The following is a 20,057-nucleotide window of genomic DNA, read 5'->3' as shown; positions in this document are numbered from 1 at the left end:
TGCCTGAAAGCCTCTCTCCATTCCGTGGAAGTTTGTGCAAGTCCCACAGGGTGGTTTGGGTGTCCATGATGCCCAGGAAGCACAGCAACTCCCTGGAAAGGCACGGGAACATCCAATGTGGGCAATGGCAGGAGCCTTGTCACATCTGAGGAAGGAAGAATGGGCTCTTCAGGACAAGAGAATGTTGGGATGATGGTCTAGCCAGGAGTGCTGGCCAAGCAGAGATCCCAGCTCAAACACAGGCAGCCATCCCCAGGGAATGCAACTTCTCTCACTGCTCAAACCCACAATAATCCCATTTCATGCAGATCCTTCTCATCTACTCCTTCTTCCCCTACCACATTAAAAAAAAAAACCCAAACCCAGAAGGCTTCAGAAGAGGACAGTATGTAGAAAGATATTTGAAAAAAGATCACTGCATTCATCTGTTTTTGTCCCCTGAGGCCACCAGTCCCTGCCTCAGAACCCATCAGGTCAGCTGAGCCCTCCACCTCCACCAGAAGAAACGTGGGGCAGCAAACATCACAGACACTGGGGTGGCCACAGGAACTCCCAGTATGGGGACCTGGACACTCCCCAGCTGTCTCCCAGGACTGTGCATGTCCAGCTCAGTTTGCAGCTGGTGAGTCCCACAGAGACCCATCACTCCTCTGCATGAGCTCTCCAGGAACAGAAGGTGCAAATATCAGAAAGAGGCACCTCAGTGCAGGTACTCCCACACCTGTACCAGACACCAGCTCCAGCAGAAGCAGGAAAACACAAAATACTGGATTTCTGCAGGGCTAAAATGGTCCAGTGAATATTTTTGTTCACTTCCAAGCAACACAATGGAGTGGAGACTCCATGGGATTTTTGTCTTTGACCAAGTTTTCTCAATGCTGTCTCAACCCCACTGCTGGCAAAGGCTTGCAGTGTTAAGCCAGAGAAGATCCATGAGCATGGTAGTTAAAATAACCCAAAAGTGATGAACACCAAAAGAGGAGATGACAGCACCTCAAGCAACTTCCAAGTTGTTTCACAAGCACAGGTAGCTGGAGGGAAAGAACTACAAATTCCATGTGCTGCAACCAGGGTTTTTAAATTACCTCAGCTTTTACAAAATGCTGGGGCAAGCCTGAGAGGCAGGAGTCCCAGTGGGCTCATTCCTTTCTGCATTGAGATGAACCTGGGCTGATTACAGAGCTGACCCAACTCGGAGCAGGAGGCTGGATCAGAGACCTCCTGTGGTCTCTTCCAGCCCAAATTATTCTATGATTTTATGAAGTGCCAGTTTCTGATTAATAGCTGTCTTGCTTTCCTTGCTTAGCTGCCAAGAATTGCCAACCTCAATAGTCCTTGTTCTCTGTGCTACCTGAAAACAAATCTCTCTGTGTTTTGATCACACAATGGTTCCTCAAACCCCCTTGCAGTTTCAAGTCCAAATTCACCCAGAAGAACAAGTGAAAATGCCACTATGAGAGGTGAGCACTCCACATAAACATGAAAGTTTCAGATTTAGGCCACAAAAGCCATCTGACCAAGGGCACAACCAAGACCTTGACCAATGCTGGCAGTTCTAGTTTATCCCAAAGGGAAAGGCCAGCCCCTACTCTACTCAAGGGATTGCTCTCATATATTCATCCTGAGAGATCTCAGCCTAGGGAGATGATGGAAAAACACAGCACTGAGAGCTAACCTCTTGGGGTCTGGTGTCCAAGAGAAAAAAGCAATCATGTCATTTCCTAACAGCAATACTTTTGTGTAAAATGTGTTTTCTGCCACTGATTTGTGTACCTGCTCACCTGCAGGGTCGTGCTCTGCTCCTGCTGTCACTAGAAATAAGGAGACCAAGACCAAAGGCAGGGGTATCCCAGATCTTCTCTTGCCCAGCTGTTTCAGCCCCAAAATGCTTTGCAGGGAAAAGATCTGCACAGCCCTCACACATACAGGATTTTGCTGAAATGTGATAAATCTTATTTTGCAATGAAATGACAAATATCCTGGCTCTGCCCAGAAAACATAGTAACAGCTGGAATAATAAATTAAGCGACAGAAAAAACTCCTCAGGACATTGCTGACAGCCACCAAGCAGCTAATAAAGAGCCCCAAAGGCAAGAAGAAACCTGGACCCTCTCACACCCAGCCACCCCAAGCTCACACAAGGTGCTGCCACTCTTCTCCCCTCAGGGCATCAGGCACTTCTCATGGGGGAACACCCGCACAAGAGGGGACAGGACAGAGCAGAGCCAGCAGCACAGACACCTGGCCACACCAGGACACCTCCTCCAGCTCTCACCACTGCCACCTCCAGAGATGTGAGCACTCCCTCTCTCCCCATCCTCCTCACCTGGCTCCCTCCTTCATCCAAACTCGTGGGCAGGGGTCTGTGGGAACTCAGCACATCCCTTTGGATGTCCAGAGTTGCTGGGAACCCCGTCAGGGGGCTCGGAGACCCTGGCGTGCTGCCCAGAACACCTGGACATTCGATTTTGACCCTTGCAGCGAGCTGCCAACTTTGTAAGAGGACGTGAAAGTCACACAGGTTTGAATAGTGTAATAATAAGATATTCACAGGGTGAAAATGTAGATTTTAGGATTTTTGGTATGGGGGTTATGGGGACAAGATGGAGGAATCAGGGCATGTCTAGTCCTTCTTCTTCCTCTTGTTCTCCATTTTCTGCAGTGATGTTGGCACTTTGGGATTGGTTTAGAGTAGAAGTGCACTGTCTAACACAGGTGATAGGTATCAGGAATTAAGAGTAAATATGATACACGTAGTTTGTAGTATAAAAGGAAAACACTGCCCTGGGGGCGGTCAGAGTGCCTGTGGCTGCCCTGCTGAGCAGATCTCAGCTGGGCAGAAGGAAAATTTTATAGATAAGAATTAATAAACCACCTCAAGACCGAAAAGCGAAGAGTCCAGACTCGTTCTTCAGTTGCGCGGGCCGAAGCAGAGACACCCTGCACACCTCGGGGCAGAGAACATCAACAGCCGAGCCGAGAGGGGCCCACCCATCTGCCCTGCACTCAAGGCTCCTCTGCTCACACCTGCCCCACCACCCCTGTGCCCCAGGAGAGGCACCCAGCAGCACCAGGCACAGGAAGACCATGAGCACATGCACCCCTGCCCACACCACCTCTTGCCCTGGTCTACACAGCACCCCCCGAGCCAGCAACTCATGAGACACTGCTTGAACAAGCACATTTTAAAAATAATAATCCCTCAGGACTTAGTCTGCATTACACAGGAAAGTGGATTAGCCCAGCTACAGTCCAGAGGCCAAAGTAAGAAATGTATGGAGTCAGCAAAGTGAAAGATAACAGGAGACCTCAAAAATCTATCGGTTTGGTTTTCCTCTCAACTGTGCAAGGTCCATCTAGGTCCCTACAAACCCTCCCTCAAATTCAAATGGGTCTGGTCACCTGCTAGGGACCCTAGGACTCACCTGCTTCTGCAGGTCTGATGTTCAGGTATCACTGGGGACAGCAGAGCAGAGCCCCCACTCTGTCCTGCCTGGGCTTTTTCATACATATTGGCATCCAGACATTAAGTTCCTCCTTTGAGGACTCTCAAGAAACCAGGCAAGAAAGGTAAGATGCTTAAATTCCTATGTGGGGCAAAACCCACATTTCTGGCTGCTGAGACCCATTGTTCACCTCACGAACAACCTCAAAGTGGTTTTGGTCTGGTGGGAAAGGAAGCTGGAAGAAGACAAGGCAATGTGAGAAGTCCAAGGGCATCATAAACATGCCAAACCAAAGGCATTGCTGCCAGCTTTTCTCCCCTTTGACTCCTCATTCCCAAGAAGACATCACCTCACCCAAAACCAGAGCCACTCCTGGGTGGCAATCATCACCTCACCCAAAACCAGAGCCACTCCTGGGTGGCAATCATCACCTCACCCAAAACCAGAGCCACTCCTGGGTGGCAATCATCACCTCACCCAAAACCAGAGCCACTGCTGGGTGGCAATCATCACCTCACCCAAAACCAGAGCCACTGCTGGGTGGCAATCACCAACTCACCCAAAACCAGAGCCACTCCAAAGCCTGCCCATGCCACAGCTGCCCTCTTGCCATCTGCACTGGGATGCCAACATGTGCTCCCACGTGCCAGCCGTGCCCAAGAGGGACACAGGGAAGGGCAGAGAGCCATGCTCAGCCCCAGGTGCCCGTGTCCACAGGTACCACACCCAGCAGAGGTGACCCTCAGGACCACCTGTTCTTTCCAGTCATGCCCACACTCATCACAGCCAGGTATTTTTGCCTACCCCAACTACAGCTGCTCCACCCTGACGTGAAATGTGCAAGCTCTGCACCCCTGGGATGTAAACTGGAATTAATGGGTCAAAACAGCACTGCAGTGTGTAATGCTCCACTTGAGGGCTGAAATCCTGGCATTTCTGGACCTTGAGAATACAAGACAGCAGCTCTCTGCCTTAGGGAAACCTCACAGGCATCACCTGCATCTTCCCATCCCTCCAAAAACAGACCATATGAGCAGAGCAACCAGTCCTAAACTGCCTTCCTACCCAGGGGATACTCTCCAGCTGGCTTAGCACAGGGATTTAAGAGAAGAAACCTGGAGGAAATCTTAAGAGTGTGTGCTGTTGTTCTCAAAGAGAATAAGACTATAACAGCAGAGGTGTTCTAGGGGGCACAAGTTGGCAGGACCTGGCTTCTGGGCTGCCAGGATGCTCTCACCTTCAGCAGACAATGCAACACCTGATCTTCGTGCCTGCAGCATCCCTGCCAGCCTCGTGTTTCAATCACAACTTGATCTTAGCAGCTGCTTTCTCTATCTCAGACACCCATACACAAACACACCCCTAAGCAGCTGTAAAATTAAACTTCAGCTGGGTAGGTAGGACCTCTTGTAAAGCACTTGAGACTCAGGGAAGGAGGGAATTTCAAAAATGCAGTCTTGTGCAAGAATTTGAGAGGGCTCCATCCTTGGCCTTCTTGCTTTATCAGCTCTTGAGACAGCACTACTAAACATGTACCAGCACTGCTGAAGTAAGAAGCAAAACAAATAGAGGAAAACAGATGCTGGGAGATGCCTGAAGCTGGCTGACGTGATTTGCAGTGGCTGGGGAAGTCTGCTGGAGGCTCTCACCTCTCCTCCAGCCTCTCATCTCCTCTCCTTATCCCCAAATTCCCCCCTCAGCCAGCACAAACCCCCGCCCGGGCCGGTGCCGGGTCCCAGGCGAGCCTGGCAGCCACAACAGCATCCGCGCATCCATCAGAGCCAGCGGGGCACGGCGAGGCGGAGGGCAGCCCAAGCAGCATATGGAGCACTGGCGTGGTGAGCACCAGCCTCCCCAGGAGCTGTCTGCCACAGATGGAAAAAGCCCAGGAGCCATCACGACGAAATCTTCTGGCTGGGGGCGACACGTCCTGGCTCCTGCCGGCTTTCCGAGCCGCTGAGCAGTGCTGGAAAGCTCCGCTCCTCTCCTCCGGCACTGACTCATTCGCCGCCGCTTCGGTCCCGCAGTTTGCCGGTGGGAGTTGTGGGAGGTGGGGATGAGGTAATTCCCAGTGCATGTGGCTACCATGGTGGAGGGAGACTAGCCACCCACTCTGGAGGAATGAGCTGGCTGTGCACAGTCTGGATAACCACCAGGCTCCAGGTCCGGTCTGCTGATGCAATCACAGGGATGGTTCAACCTTGACTTTTGGGGAAGATGGGATGCACCACCACAGGAGCATCCGAGGTCTTCTCCTTGGAGAAAGGCAGCCCTTTATGTGGTCCAAGGGCATAGTCCATGTGCAACCAGGAATGCAGTGAAACACAAGAAAGTCACCAGGAGCAACGCTCCAGCTGTGAGATCTCCCAGGCCAAGTGACACAAAGTAGTCCACAGAAAGCATGACAGCCCCCTGGCTGAAATCACCCACAAATTGAGCTGAAGTTCATAGCCCTGCACTAGCCAGAGGCAGCAAAGAGAGCCACCACGGTTCCTCCTGCTCTGATTTCTTGGAACACTGCAATTCCTCTCCATCTGAAACTATTCCACTGGCTGCAATTTAAAAACAAAATCAATCCAGCAAACATTGCTAAGCAACTGGCTGTCAGTGCCACATCCCATCCCATTGAAAGTATTTGCCCTCTCCATGACCTCCTGGCAAGGAGCTTGCTGCTCAGCCCTTGCCAGATTTTGTATATTCAGCTATCGCTGGCAAGTCCAGATGCTTAGCTGGATTAGCAGAGAAAACACCAGGAAACTTTCTGCAACCATCCTAATGAAAAACACCCCACAGAGAAGCTGTGAGGAGCAGCATTCCCACATCCCAGTGCCTAGGATTAGGATCCAATGTTTGGGTCTCTGGGCATTACCATGGTCTGAAGGTCCATCTCAGTGCTGTCACACATCGTGCAGAGGCAAGAGGGATGGAGAGCCAACACACTGGAAACCTTGTCACAAAGCAGAGCACAACATCTCACCGAGAGGCTGAGGGAGAAGTTGTTTATCAATGGCAAGGAGCTGAAATGATGGATGAGACCCTCTCCAAAGCCTCCAAAACCCTTGCACAAGCTCGCCAGGAGCCTCTTGGCACAGTGGCACCCCTTAGTGTGGGGTCCTGCACTGCCTCAAAGTCAGCTGGAATAGAATTGAGGCCCAACTCTCTGGGTTCACTCTGAGCAGCTTAATCCAAGTTTTCCATTGAAACCAAGCCTCTAAACACAGCCTCCAGTAGGACATGCAGCAGGAGCACTGCAGGTGTCCCTTCTCCCACAACAGCCTGCTCCACCACAACCCTGCTCTCCCCTTCACAGGAGGGCATCTAGTCAACCCCATGGTGCATTCCCTTTATATGTACTTGCACAGCCACCAGCAACTTCTCCCTGCTCCGAGAGCAGGCCATGCTTACCCATGCTTTCCCACACATTTCTGCTGCACAGTTCAAGACCAGCTTCCAGGCTGCACAGCAGGGCCTGACCATCACCTGCAGCAGCTCCCAGGACACCTGTGCTGTAAGTAAGGATTATTTTTCCAGAGAGGGCTCAGCTCTGCACTTTCCTCTCTCCCTCAACCACCAATCCTTGATCCTTCTCCCTCCTCCATCCTCTCCATCAGCGCCTGCCTCCCCCAGACCTGCCGGCAGCTCCATTTCCTCCGTGGCTACTCTAATGCTTGGCTAATGGTGCATCATCCGCAGCATTCCTCAGGCACATTCAATAAATCAGAATCCAATTACCGGGTTAAGGAAATTGGAAACAAATTAAATTAGCCCCAGCCCCTCCCACGTGCTGTGCCCTCTCTTCCTCCTTAATGAGAACTTTTCTTTCACAGGAGCACTCAGTGCCACATCTGCCCGCCCAGGAACAAGGTGGCTGCCACTGCACAGCCAGGGTAGGCAAGGGGCAAGTGAGGCAATCTTCCCTTTTAATAGGGCAGATGGTTAATATCCCTGGCATTAATTCTCTCCAGGAATAGCACATTCACTCTCTGCTCAGCTATAACAGGCGTCCGTCAGGGCTGACAGCTCCTCTCCGGAGAAAGGAGCATCTGGTCCTTACAACAAAAAGAAGCTAAATAAATAAATAAGCACATGGCTTGCTACAGGGCTGGGGAGCTGGTGCTGTTTCAGCATTTCAGCCCAAGTGCTGCATTGGAACCGGAACGGGGGAAGTTCAGAGCTGGGTCAGATGCCAGGAGTGGAGTCACTCTGATCTGGGAGCAAGGTGCAGCACAGGCAGCAGGGTGCTATGGCTGGCTCCAGCACAGAGCTCCCACCAGAGCAGGACTTCCCCAAAAGGGCTCCCAGGACAAGGCAGTAGAGACAGCTGCTGCCAGCAATTTGGGACATAATGCCAGGCACAGCTCCATGGAAAGAGCTTGCACTGGCTCTGGACTGGTGACTGACAGGAGGGGCCAGGCATACACTGTGTCCTCAGGTGACAAGGAGGAAAACTGCATTGAGGGGACCTTGGGAGCTTTTCCCTCACCATTGGGACATCCTCGCATCACCCCATCCAGCAAACTAACAATTAACCCCACTGACCTTCAGCAGGAAGGGCAGCTCTTCCCTAGTGAGACTGGAAAAGGCAACCAGAGGGAGACTACAGCTGAGACCTCAGCAAGGAAGGGAGCACCAAAACTCCTACCCCACCCTTCTCACACTGACAGAGGAGTGCAGCTCCATCTACAAGGCAATTGTTGCTGCAATCCTCCCTGCCTTTCCCAAGAGCTCCTTTGGGCACCAAATGATAGTTCTGACCTCAGTGGTGCTGGAGCAGCTAATAATCCAACAAGTTCTTACCCTTCTCTCCTCCTCACTCAGCAATGACCCCTTATTCCCCACTCCTCTCTCTGCAGAGCAATTTCAGCACTCAGCAGTTATTTTATCCCCCTTTCATCACCTCAGTGCATCTGCAGAGCAGGAGTTCTCAGCACCTGTGAAGACTTTGCCCAACAGTGAGACTTGCTCTTGCAAACCCAATACTTTTCTGAAGGGAAAATAAAGGCCTTCCCTTTCTTTCCCTATGGGAATAATTAATACAGTTTCAATTAGCAGGTTTAAAACTTCCAGACATGCCAAGAAATCAAGCAAAGGGAAACACTCAATCCCAGAAATACAACCCAGGCAGACCCAATCCCAAGAGCACCCGAAACCACATCCCTGGAGGGGAACAGGACTAGGCCCCTGTGAAAAATGCATGTATTTGATGATTGGCTTTTCGCAAATATTAAAATGAATATTATATGTGTTGTGTTAGAAAGTAATGCTCTATTAATTCTCTTAAGTACTGTGTTAAATATAGTTTTAGGTTATTAAAAAATGTTAAAACAGCAACTATGCTATGTAGGATACTTTTTTCAAAGAAAGGACTCACAGTGAGATAGCAGCCATAGGACACCTAAATCTTTCAGAGAAAAAGAATTTACTGCCCTCTTATCAGAAGAAACCAACTTCTTCCCGCCTCGAAGGTGCTGTTAGGATTTGAAGGAAGAAGCTGACGATGACCAAACAGAATCCTGTATTTGAATAGAATTTCTGCATCATGTATGAAGTGTATGAATATGCAACAGGCTGCTGCTTTTAAGGGTTAATCCTCTGTTAACGTGGGTCCTTTTTCGGGCTCGTGCTGCCCTGAAAAAGGTACCCGGACTGTCCGTAACTCTTTGTATTTATTGTCCCAGATTGTCCTAATTCAATTTGTCCAAATTATTACTACTCTAATTGTATTACTATTTTTTGTAACCATTTTACTACTACTAAACTTTTAAAAAATTTAAAAACAGGTAAGCGGTTGGCGTTTTTTCCCAGCCGCCACGCCATGGAGTTTGGCGAGGAAGAGGAGGAGGAGGAGGCAGCACCTGTGGTGGCGGGTGTCGCGGACAGCGCGGTCACTGGGGATCCTCTCGCTCTCCCGCTGGTTGAAGGCGTGCAGCCGGTACGGGTCCTCGCCGCCCTTCCACCTCCGGGCGCTCAGGTACCTCCGCTCTTCGAACTGATCCCACAGGTCGTCCCAGTCGGCCTCCGATTCCTGCGCGCACAAAGCCAGCCCCGTTAGACACAGCAGAGAGCGGAGCGCGCCTGACCCCGCTCCAGAGCTCCTCCCAAGCCCCACCGGAGCTCCACCATCCCCGCAACTCGGGCAAGCGCTGCGAGAGCGGCCAGCGAGGAGTCCTGTTAGAGCAGCCTCTTGGAGCCCGCTCTCATAAGCTCTCCGAGGTCTGCAACACGCCCAAGATGGCTCAGCTACCTTTGGAGGCATAAAAATCAACAGGACGGCTTCTGCTGCAGTGTTGGAAACAAAAAAGGCAAAATAACAAACAGAGAAAAAACCCAGCCAGGTGCTAGAGGTTCTTGCTCCTGGTAAAACACCTTACAAAAGCGGTTAGTTTCTTCGGTCACTTCTTTTTCTAGTAAATTGCCCTAAAGGTGGGACTTTTTGGCTTCTGTCTAATTAGCTATCCTTAAGTATGAGGTAAAGTCCCCCAGGCCTATGAGGTGGCTTTTTCACCTAATCGAGAAGAGAAACTTCTGGGTTTCTTTCCTTTTTGAGGGGACAAAGGATAGTTTTGTCACTCCGTCAACAAGAGGCACAGTCCTATAGAATCCCATGAGGTCTTCAGGGTTTATTTTTTGTCCTTACTTCCTGAAACAATATGTATAAGAGAGCCTGCCAATTTGAAATAAAATGACTAATCTGAACCCAAATTCAGGTCTCTGGTGGACGCCCCTCTCAAGCAGCACAAACATTTTGTAAGGGTTTTAATTTCTCTGCAGGCAAAAAACAAAGGTATTGTAAAACACATGGCCCATTGCCCCCATAACCTTTCAGGCAGGAAAGGAGTAATCCCACATTTCCACAGCCACATCCTAGCCCCAGCTCCAGCAACAGGACCCTGGAAGAAGGGGGCCATCATGCTCCCAGCCCAATTTCAGTCCATCTTTGCCACCACACGTCTCCCACTGAGGACTTCAGCCCCACTGAAGGGACAAGAGCAGGGAAGCACGTCCCCCCTGCTCCAGGATGGAAGAGCTGCATTTTGGGGTTACCCAGCAGCTTCAACAACCTTGGGGGGTTTAAGCATTTCTTGGTGGCTCGGTGCTGTCGGGGTTGAAGCATCCCTGAGCAGCAGAAGCTGTCAGGAGTTTAAGCATCCTCTGGCAGTGTCTGAGGCAGCCGGCACAAAACAGCGCCGATAAGATCTCATCGCTACAGCAGCACAACCTCTTTGATCTCAGCCTACCTGTAACACTGAGAGATGCAAACATTTACACACATCTCAGCCCTAAAGAAAATTGTGATCTTATCCAATAATTGATCTTTTCTTCTGCTTTTCTTTTTTTTTCCCCCTCCTCAGTTCACACCATCTCAAAGTCGATTTTGCCTGCTAATAGCGCAAAATGAAGCTTTTGAAAAGGGCAATTTTTATCCCATAATTGATTTTACTCGCATCTGGCAGTGCATTTTTTGTAGTCACAGGAAGGGGAGGAGGGAGCACTGGCTCCTGCAAGTAAACCACCACAGGAGCAAGCCAGGCACCTCCAGCCAGAGGATGCCCCATATTGCTCTGGGTTATGGTGAGGTGAGCATTCCCAAGCACTCCCAAGAGCCAAGAAATTCCAGGGATGCAAGGGTTTCCAGATACAGGGTTGTATTCACCCTCCCCTGGTGTGACCCCATGGCCTTCTCAGGACCTCCTCCAGCACCTTCCCCAGTGTGAGGAGATCAGAAGAAACCCCTGAATCACCAGCCACACTGAGAGGAAGTTATTCAGGACTGGAATAAAGTCATTCAAGGCTGGGAGAAAGTTACGAAACCAGTGAGGTCCCTGCAGGAGTTTTACGAGGAGGACGCACATAACCCAGCCGCGGACTTTGGGGAGGGCCGACGTGCACGGGGTGATAAATGCTGTTTATGTTGGGTTTTTTCTCAGGCATCTTGCAAAACATGATTTAGCACGGCAGTAAAAGATCAGGGAAGAGTGAGGCGATTGCATCGCGGAGCCAGCGAGAGCCTGATGTTTATAAGATTTCACGATGACCCCAGGAGGCCTGGCGCTGCTGAAACAACCACCGGAGCTGCAGTCCCTAAATTTTAATGCTGTGAAGAAAAATAAAAGTTGGTTTTATCAAACTTAATAAGAAGAGAAATGGCTTTCAAAAGTGGCCACACAGCACTTAAGGCTGTAGGGTGTGGGTGTGTACGTTGTTTTGGTTTTTGTGATGTCAGTAATACCCAATAGCCTTGGATCAGCTAGAAAGGTACAGATAGGCAAGAATCTGACTGATGGCTCAGGTGGGAGGGCTGGTGGGTTCCCTCAAGAAAACTGGAGCTTCTGCACCTGCTGTAAGTGCAGCAATGCTCTGGTCAGGCAGCAGAAGCAGGGTTTGGCACGTGGCAGGGTCCTCCAGGGTCTGGGATAGCCATTTTCATCTAACTCCACTAATGTGCTGTTACCAGGGGTGGGGTCCCAGCAGGAAACGGACAAATACCAGTGCCTCACCCCACAGTATTCACCTCTCATCCTGCTCAGGATGTATCTTGCATTCCAGGGTTGCATTCCTGGTTAACTCTGCAGTGACTAATTAATACTCCTGTGCAATCTCCACCTGAAAGACACCAGCCCACCTTGATTCACCCAGGTTCTTCTTTTTGGGCTGAGGAAAGCTACCTGTGGGATGGGTAATAAATACTGGGTAATTAAATACACACCTGAGATTCACAGTAACTAGATGCCAGAGATTAAACAGTTATTTTAATCCCTATCTGGCCACACAACAAGACCAGGGATTGGGTTCACTTTTTCAGCCAGAGGTAGATTTTGGTCTGCATCACCTGCCCAAATCTTCTGGGTGTTCTTTCCATCCCAAGCCTCCCTAAAAGGGGAACTGAAATTGGAGCAGAATGCTCAGCTCAGACACAGGTGCACACTGACCCCTGCAAAACACAGGTGCTCAAAGCAGGAGAGGAGAGCATGAGAAGCTCCCAGCTCTGCAAGCAGCAGGAGGCAGGAGACCTCACCAACCCACACACAGGGACTCACCTGTTTCTCACCTGCACCTGATCTGAGACAGGGAATGAGAGTTAAAGCACCAGGAGAAATCCCCTTTGCTTTCCCAGGGACAGCACATTGGTTACAGGTTACCAGATAAGGTCTTCATTATAATATTTCCACAATGTATAATCACCTCTTCCTCACACCAGAATTCTGTCTTGGGAGTTATTTAACTGATGTGCAGAAATCTAAATTTAATTTATTATGATCTAACTCACTTTAGAGGCCAAATTACCCTGCACTAGAAAAGGATCAAGTCAATACTCCACTTGCCTTTCTATTTATCTTCTACAGGGCTCATCTCTCCAAGTTTCCTAATCATTTTCTTTCACGTGCTAGTAATAAATTTTCATTTTTTTTTCCTTGGAATTAGGTAATTTCTCTTTCAACACTGCAGTTTAATGACTGGTATTAATTATAGGAAACACAGTCAATGCTTAAAAGAGTTTGAGAGACTCAATGAGCAGAAGGAAAGAGAAGAAAAATACATCTTTTTGGATGGGAGGAGGGGCTGTCTGCTCTTGGCAAACAAGTGTTGCCTCTTCCAACACCACCCTGGGGAGTCCCCCAGGGGTGGTCAAGGACAGGGACACCCACAAAAAGACACTGACAAAACTTCTTATGGAGAGAAGAGAGGCTTCCGTCTCACACCAGCACCCAGCCAAGAGCAGGGGTCACCAAGAGCTTTCTCTGCCAATTCACTAAGCATCCCCCAAAAAATGACCCACTAAAGGCACCTCCTCCAAAACCACCCATCACCCTCGCTGGCTAAGGGCACACAGACCAGAGGCAGCTTTTCACTGTAACTGTACATTAAAGATTAAAAGCCTCTCAGTGCAAAGATGTAATTCGTCATCTGCCTCTTAAATCAGAGCTCAGAAACAAAACAAAACAAAACAAAAAAAAACACCAAAGAAACAAAGAAGGGAAAAAATAATATTTAAGAAAAAAAACAAGTGGTGCTGCAGGGGGAAAATGGGTCATTAGCAGTAAAACTACAATTTCCTGGCAACTGCTAATGCCTTGTTTATGTGGATTTCTGCGAATATGACATTTTAACGGCATAATAATTGTGTGATTACAGTACAGCAGGGATTGCTGGAGCGGGAAGGAGGAACAGCAGCGGCGGCGGCGGCTGCTGCTGTGGGGCCATGGCATCCCCTGGCAGGGCACGGGAGGCCAGGCCAGGCTGGACACGGGCAGGGAAAGGGCAGCTGGGACAGCACTTTGGCCACCCAGAGGCAGCCCAGCACTGCAAGGGCATGTCAGGTGAAAAGCCTCCCCAGAGGAGCCAGCAGGGACAGGGATGGGCAGGTCACACCAGTCCCCAGGGACAGCCTCCAGCTGCCCAGCAAGACAAGGAGTGGGCAGTGCGAGCCAAAGGGAGATTCTGACTCATTTTCTTCTCTTAACATAGAGGACTTAAGCCTTTGCTAAAATAAAAACTGTTTTCCTTTTGGGGCTGCTAAGTTTTGCCTTCAGACCAGTGCCATGAGTTTATTGTAAATGCAGGGCCGCCGACGAGGGGAGAGAATGATGCATCTGGCTCCATCTTATCAGAAGGCTAATTTATTATTTTATGATACTACATTAAAGAATACTATACTATACTAAAGAATACAGAAAAGATACTTACTCAATGCTAAAAAGATAATAATGAAAACTCGTGACTCTTTCCAGAGTCCTGACACAGCTTGGCCCCAATTGGCCAATGAGTCAAAACAACTCACACCAGAATCCAATGAAACAATCACCCGTGGGTAAAACAATCTCCAAACACATTCCACATGAGTACAACACAGGAGAAGCAAATGAGATAAGAACTGTTTTTCTTTTCTCTTTTCTGTTCTCTTTTCTTTTGCTCTCTCTGCCTTTCAGCTTCCCAGGAGAAAAACCCTGGGTGAAGGCATTTTTTCAGAGAATGTGAATGACACACATGGCATTTCAGGAGGCAGTAAACCCAAGCCAGCCCAGGGGGCTGGCAGAGCTGACAGGGTTTTCCAGGGAAACCATTTGGCCAGAAAAAGGATTTTGCTTGTGCAGGTGTAAAGATGACCCCAAAGGAGTCTGGTAGCAGCCAAATGTGCCCCTACCTCGATTCCCCTCACACCCAGCTTTCCCTGGAAAATCTCATCCCTACAAAATACCTGACTGAGCACTTGCCACTGAGCCCATTCTCTGGGACTCAGGCATTAAAAAACCAGGAAGGGGTGTGGGGGGGAATTAAAAATTACATCAGCCTATCACAAGGTCCAACAAACAGGTGAAAGCTCTGGAAACTCAGATGCCATGCAGCACTCTGCTGCTGCCCAGTCATGCTCTGTCACTCCTCTGCCAGCGAGGACATCCTTGTGCTCAGCAGGCTCGGGGGCACTGGAGGCAGAGGGCAATCTTTCAGCAGGAACTGCAACCAGGCATTACACAAATGAGATTTGGAAGTCTCACTGAAGCGCAGGGCCCCTGCAAACAGGAGGTTCAATTATAGAGCTGCTGCTGGCCCAGGCGCTAATGCCATCTGAAAGGATTATAATACTTCAAACAGGATAGGGCTCATCCCTCCTCGTCCCCCTGTGCCAGCACGTGCACTTAAGAGGGTCAGCAGCATCAGAGGGAAAAGAAGTGGGACAGTGTCAGACTGCCTTTGTCCTCATCCTTGAATAACCCAGATGGAGCACTGAGGTACAAGATCCTTCAGTTTTGGTGTAGTTTCCTCAACCCCAGAGCCCAGTGCCTCAGCTTAGCCCTGAGCGAGCAGTGCTGTGCATCCCGATGGCCTCAGCCCCAGGGTACAAGGGGGAGACAGGCAGCACCACAGCCAGTCTGTCCCATCCAAAGAGAATGTGGTGGTGCCAAAGGCAGGCTCTGGGTCTTTGGAAAACAGGCTTTGTACTCATCCTGCATCACATCCTCCAGTGCATCAGGTACCCTTCAGCATCAAATTCACACCAACCCTGGAAGTCACCTCTTTCCTCTTACCCTCCTTCCCCAAACTGCACAATCCCTGAGCCAATCAAGCACTTAAATACAAACTAATGTGACTCCAGGCATTTGTAGGAACCAAGAGAAACCCCTGTTTAAATGCTTCAAGCTAAGTACTTGCTTAAGTGCTTCACTGGCTCAGTGGCCCTGCTTTGTGCTGACACAAACCACACACTGGGAATGGAGGCAGCTCTGGGCCCTGACTACGATCTGCCCTAATTACTTTTGTGACCCGTGGAGATTTCAGCTCCAGTTCATTTATGTGAGGGCTGTGAAACTCCTCTTCCTCCTGCACTGGTACCTGGGCACAACATGCATGAGCACCTTGGTGGCAGTTCCTCTGCGGCCCCATGGGGACACACAGCAGATCCAGGATCCCACTCTGCTCCAAAGAGGACCAGCACCTCCCCCTGCTTGGAGGGGATTTTTTTTTGTCTCTCAAGGAAAAGCTTCTGATCTGAGCCTGTTCTGACCCCACTTTGGAGGAAGTAAGAACAAAACAAAAGAAAAAAAATCAAATAAAATATTAATACAGATACCTAATTAAAGCAAAGCACTTCTCCAACAAAGCCTGCCCTCCAGCTGGGGTCCCTGGAGAAGCTTTGAACATTCACCATCAAACTTCTCATTGCCACTGACCCTTTCCTGCTCATGCACATCCACAGGCATTCTGCTCCATCTTCAAAGGATGGAGCACCTCCTCCTCCTCTGCTGGCTCAGCAGGGAGCACGAGTCCTTGAGGACCTTTCAGTGTCCCACTTTCTCACTCGGCCCTGGGGCCAAGACCACACTGTCCCCACTTCTTCTGCCCTTGCTGCTCACACCTCCTGTGTGGGCAGTGCCTGGATCTCTCCTGTGGTGCACACACACATTTACACAACCAAGGCACCTGCTACATCAGGCAACAGGAGTGACAAAGGCTGGAAAGGGGCCAAGGAGGAAGATGTGACCTTCAAGAACTGGAAGAAAACTTGACTCTCACGAAGTACAGCTGCAACTCCAGCCTGGATGGAAACATCCCTCTCAAGGCCTTGGAGAAGGCTCTTCAGCATCTTCCTCCTGTCGTCCCTACACTCAGACATCAGCTCAGGTTGTTGGCCACTGAGTCAGTGCAAGCAGGTCACCCAGGGCTAAGGAATCTGGGCCACCATTAAGTCAGTCACAGATAGAACCAGCAATTTGTTTATCTTCTTGCCTGTATCTGTGGTAAACAATATACATGGTCTGAAACACCCTCCAGAGGCTTAAATCTGTTGAAGTCTCCAGCCAAATACAACAGCATGAAAAGCCACTGGAGAATTACTGATGCTTTTCCCAGTAAGGGCACCAAAGCTTTAATTTTAAAATGGATGGCCAGGGCAGCCACCAAAATGGGGAATTTATTTGCAAATCAGGAGCAGGGGACTCCGAGCTGCACAGAGGGAAAGATGACAGATTCATTGCTTTGATGAAAAGCCAAATTTTGTTTCAAGGGCTTCCCTTAGGAGAAAACAAGTCAGCTCAGAGTTCACACCACACTTATCAGCAAGCAACTGCTGCACTGGCAGTGGTGCCAGGTTAAAATATATCCACATCTCCCACAGGCAGCCAGAGCTCCATACATGGACAATGCTCCTACCTGCTGGCTGTAGTACCTGCCTCTACAGAGGGACAAAAAATGCTAGCAGCCAGCATCACACACCCCAGAGAGACCCCAGGAATTCCCATGGTGACCCTCACCATCTCCAGCAGAGTGAAGAACCTCATACCACTCTGTGACAATGGAAAGGAATGCAGGATCCAGGCCACTGACCTCTAAAAACAACATCCAGCAACAAAATTCCCTGCATTTCCACCTAGAAAAATGCTCTTTCATCTTGGACCCCCAAAATCAGGTGTGTTCATAAGAGTCTCACTGCATAAAGAACACAGATCTTAACTCTTTAGAATTATAAATTAGCCCATAGGATAGCCTGACACATGGAGACAAATCCTGTGTAATTAAAAAGGAAAGGAAGCCGATTATATCCTCCTGGAGAATATTGCTGCCTCCTTCTGTTTTATTTATACGTTAGAGTGTATAATGAGCTGAATATTTAGGAGGTCAGCACAAACCAAGCTGCTGACTGGACAAAAGAGAAGACCCAGCTCTGTCTGTACTGAGAGTCAAGCAGAAGGATGGAGAGGATTTTTGGTCATTTCCTCCTACGCCTGCCCACAGCTCTCCTGGGATGCTGCAGGACTTAGTTCAGCTGCTTGTGCTTGGGCTGCATCAGTCTCCCCAGGTTTCTATTCAAAACTGGTCTTCTGGGTTTTCCCACAGCCCCAAGAAAAGGATGAGCAATGCCAGTCCAAGTCCACTGGCACCTGTGAACCCCTCTATAGGGGTTTAAAAATGGTAATTCTGGATGGCAAACCAGACAAAATACGTTTTAAGAGTCTCTGCTTTCACTGAGATTTTCATTTTTTTAAGATTTCAGGTTTTAAAAACCCAAAATAAGTGGAAAACATCTAGACTGGCAGCAGCCTCACAATGAGTTGAGAACCAATTCCCAAGCCAAGTCCTCTGAGCTGATGTGAGCTGCCCCCCACCAGTACTCCCACTGCCACTCCCATCAACAGTGGGATGCCCACAGCACCCTTGGGCCCTCTCATTGTTCTCCACCTGCTAATTCCCAAAAATGCCTTTTCCCCCTGCCAAAGGGGATCCCCTCAGCAAGCCTCCCTGGGCTCACCAGGGTGCCAGGAGATGCCAAGGAGCATCTTTGGGGCCATGGTACCCCATTACCTGGTGTCCCACAGGCAGCCCCTCCCCATCCTCTGCTGGCTGCATGCCTGGTGTGTGGGTGAGTGCAAGAGCTGCTCCCCAAAGGTCATCACCAATTACAAAGGGCACTCACTGGGAAAGAAATGAAGGCAACATCCCATGTGTGCCCCCACGCCACCCAGGTTCAGCACATTCCCAGCATCACAAGAGGTCAAATATATCGAGAAGAGCCCAGAGCGATGGTGGGTAAATAAAGTAGCAAAAGGGAGTTCCTACATGGACAGACAGTGTTTTGTTTTCCTTCTGTGCCTTTCAGGACAGACATGAGCTGCTTCCCAGCCATGAAGGTCGAACCAGCCTTCCCAGGCTTCAGCAGGAGCAGCAGATGATTTAGTACTTAGGAGCCCATAGCTGTACTCAGTCTCCAGCTGAGCTTTTGCTCCTCCTCCTGCAGAACAGCCAAAACTCCTACCAAACCACAGAGCTGGAGCACCTCAGAGGTCAGGAAAGGTCTTCCCCTTCCCCATGGAGCTGTGGCTCCCACGTGCCAGAGGACAGCCTGGGACAGGGCACATCAGGGGAAAGGAAAGGGAAAAGGCAACAGGGAGGGAAGAATAAAGGAGCCAGCCAGGCAGATCCCTGCTCTGAATGTCCTGCTTTGAACCCAGCCCTTTAAAAATCAGGAGGTTAATCCCAACCACTCCTCCCAAGAAGGAAGGGATCGTGCTGTTAATATAGTCAGCATCCTCGACCCAACATGGCCTTTTCACAGCAGCAAAGCCAGGGGTAATCCATCTGGTAATTGCTTCCATGAGGATCTTTACACTGCTTTAGAAACTAATGCTAGTATCCTTCCCTGAGCAGCCCCCCTTCCAAGGCAGGCAGCAACAGGAGTGATGGTGACAGCAGCATATGAATGTGAAGTGTCTCCAAGGGAAGGAAAGGTTATAAAAAAACCACATATATCATAAAAAATAGGTATTAAACAAAACCACAATAATTGCAAACACACAGGACAGTTGCATCCGTGGCTTTAGCTGCCTTTAAGAAGCCACCAGCTTCACCCTTCCCCCTTCCTCTGACAGCTAACTGCTTTGGGGAGCAGAGATGTACCAAGGCACAGCCTGCTCCAAGGAAGGAGCTCAGCAAGGACAAGAAATGCTGTCAGACCAAACTCCCCACTTCTGCACTCGATTTCTGGTTCTGGAAAAGTCCTGGACTCCCTCCAGCCACGCTTCAGCTTCCCTGCACCTACAGGCTCCCACTGGGCAGGAGCATGGCCTGTGCTGAGCAGCTCCAGTACAAGGGCTTCTTCTCCCTTTTCCCACCTCTCACCTCTAGCAGAGTGAGAAGAGCAGAGGAAAACCCTTGCTGGTGACTAACCAAAATGCCCCAAGCCCTTGCAGAGAGCCTTCCTGCCCACTCTGCAGTGATGAGCTACAGCCCAGCCCAAACCATACCAAGCAGCTATGGTGACAGCAGTGCACAAATTCCTGGACAAAGCTCAACTTCTCCAAGAGTTTTAAAAGCATCACTGGGAAACATGAGAGCTGCCCTAACACACATGTTGCAGGAGGATGCAGGGGCAGCAGAGGCTGTGGGGTACTGACCTATGGGGCAAACTCTCAGGGCTCAGCTGGAGCTCAGGACCTGACAGTGCCTGCCTGTCAGACACCATGCCCCTGTCAAAAAGCACTGGTGACACATGTCCTCATCTCAACACACACGTTTTGCAGAGGAAGGTGTTTCTGCAGCCCAGAGCTGGTCCTCAACACACAGGTGCAGGGAGATGAAGCTCAGGTCACAGCAACGATGCTCCAGGGTGTGTGTACTCCT

General features: G+C 49.8%; 1 protein-coding gene across 2 annotated transcripts in view; it reads right to left on the bottom strand.

Annotated features, from left to right (window-relative positions):
* Window positions 1–20,057, bottom strand: part of GALNT14 (polypeptide N-acetylgalactosaminyltransferase 14) — a 97,253-nt gene that overhangs the window by 53,786 nt on the left and 23,410 nt on the right. Inside the window, exon 2 of one of the 2 annotated variants that reach the window (XM_054629909.2) lies at window positions 9,302–9,471. In XM_054629909.2, coding sequence (XP_054485884.1) covers window positions 9,302–9,471 — 170 coding nt within the window. Of the gene's footprint in view, window positions 1–5,157; window positions 5,275–9,301; window positions 9,472–20,057 lie in introns of those variants that run through there. The other variant, XM_077176147.1, reaches the window with a different exon arrangement.

This window comes from Agelaius phoeniceus, chromosome 3, assembly GCF_051311805.1.
Source record: "Agelaius phoeniceus isolate bAgePho1 chromosome 3, bAgePho1.hap1, whole genome shotgun sequence".
Lineage (NCBI taxonomy): Eukaryota > Metazoa > Chordata > Aves > Passeriformes > Icteridae > Agelaius > Agelaius phoeniceus.
The sequence above is the reverse complement of the archived record's forward strand: the minus strand, read 5'-3'. Positions and strand labels throughout refer to the sequence as shown.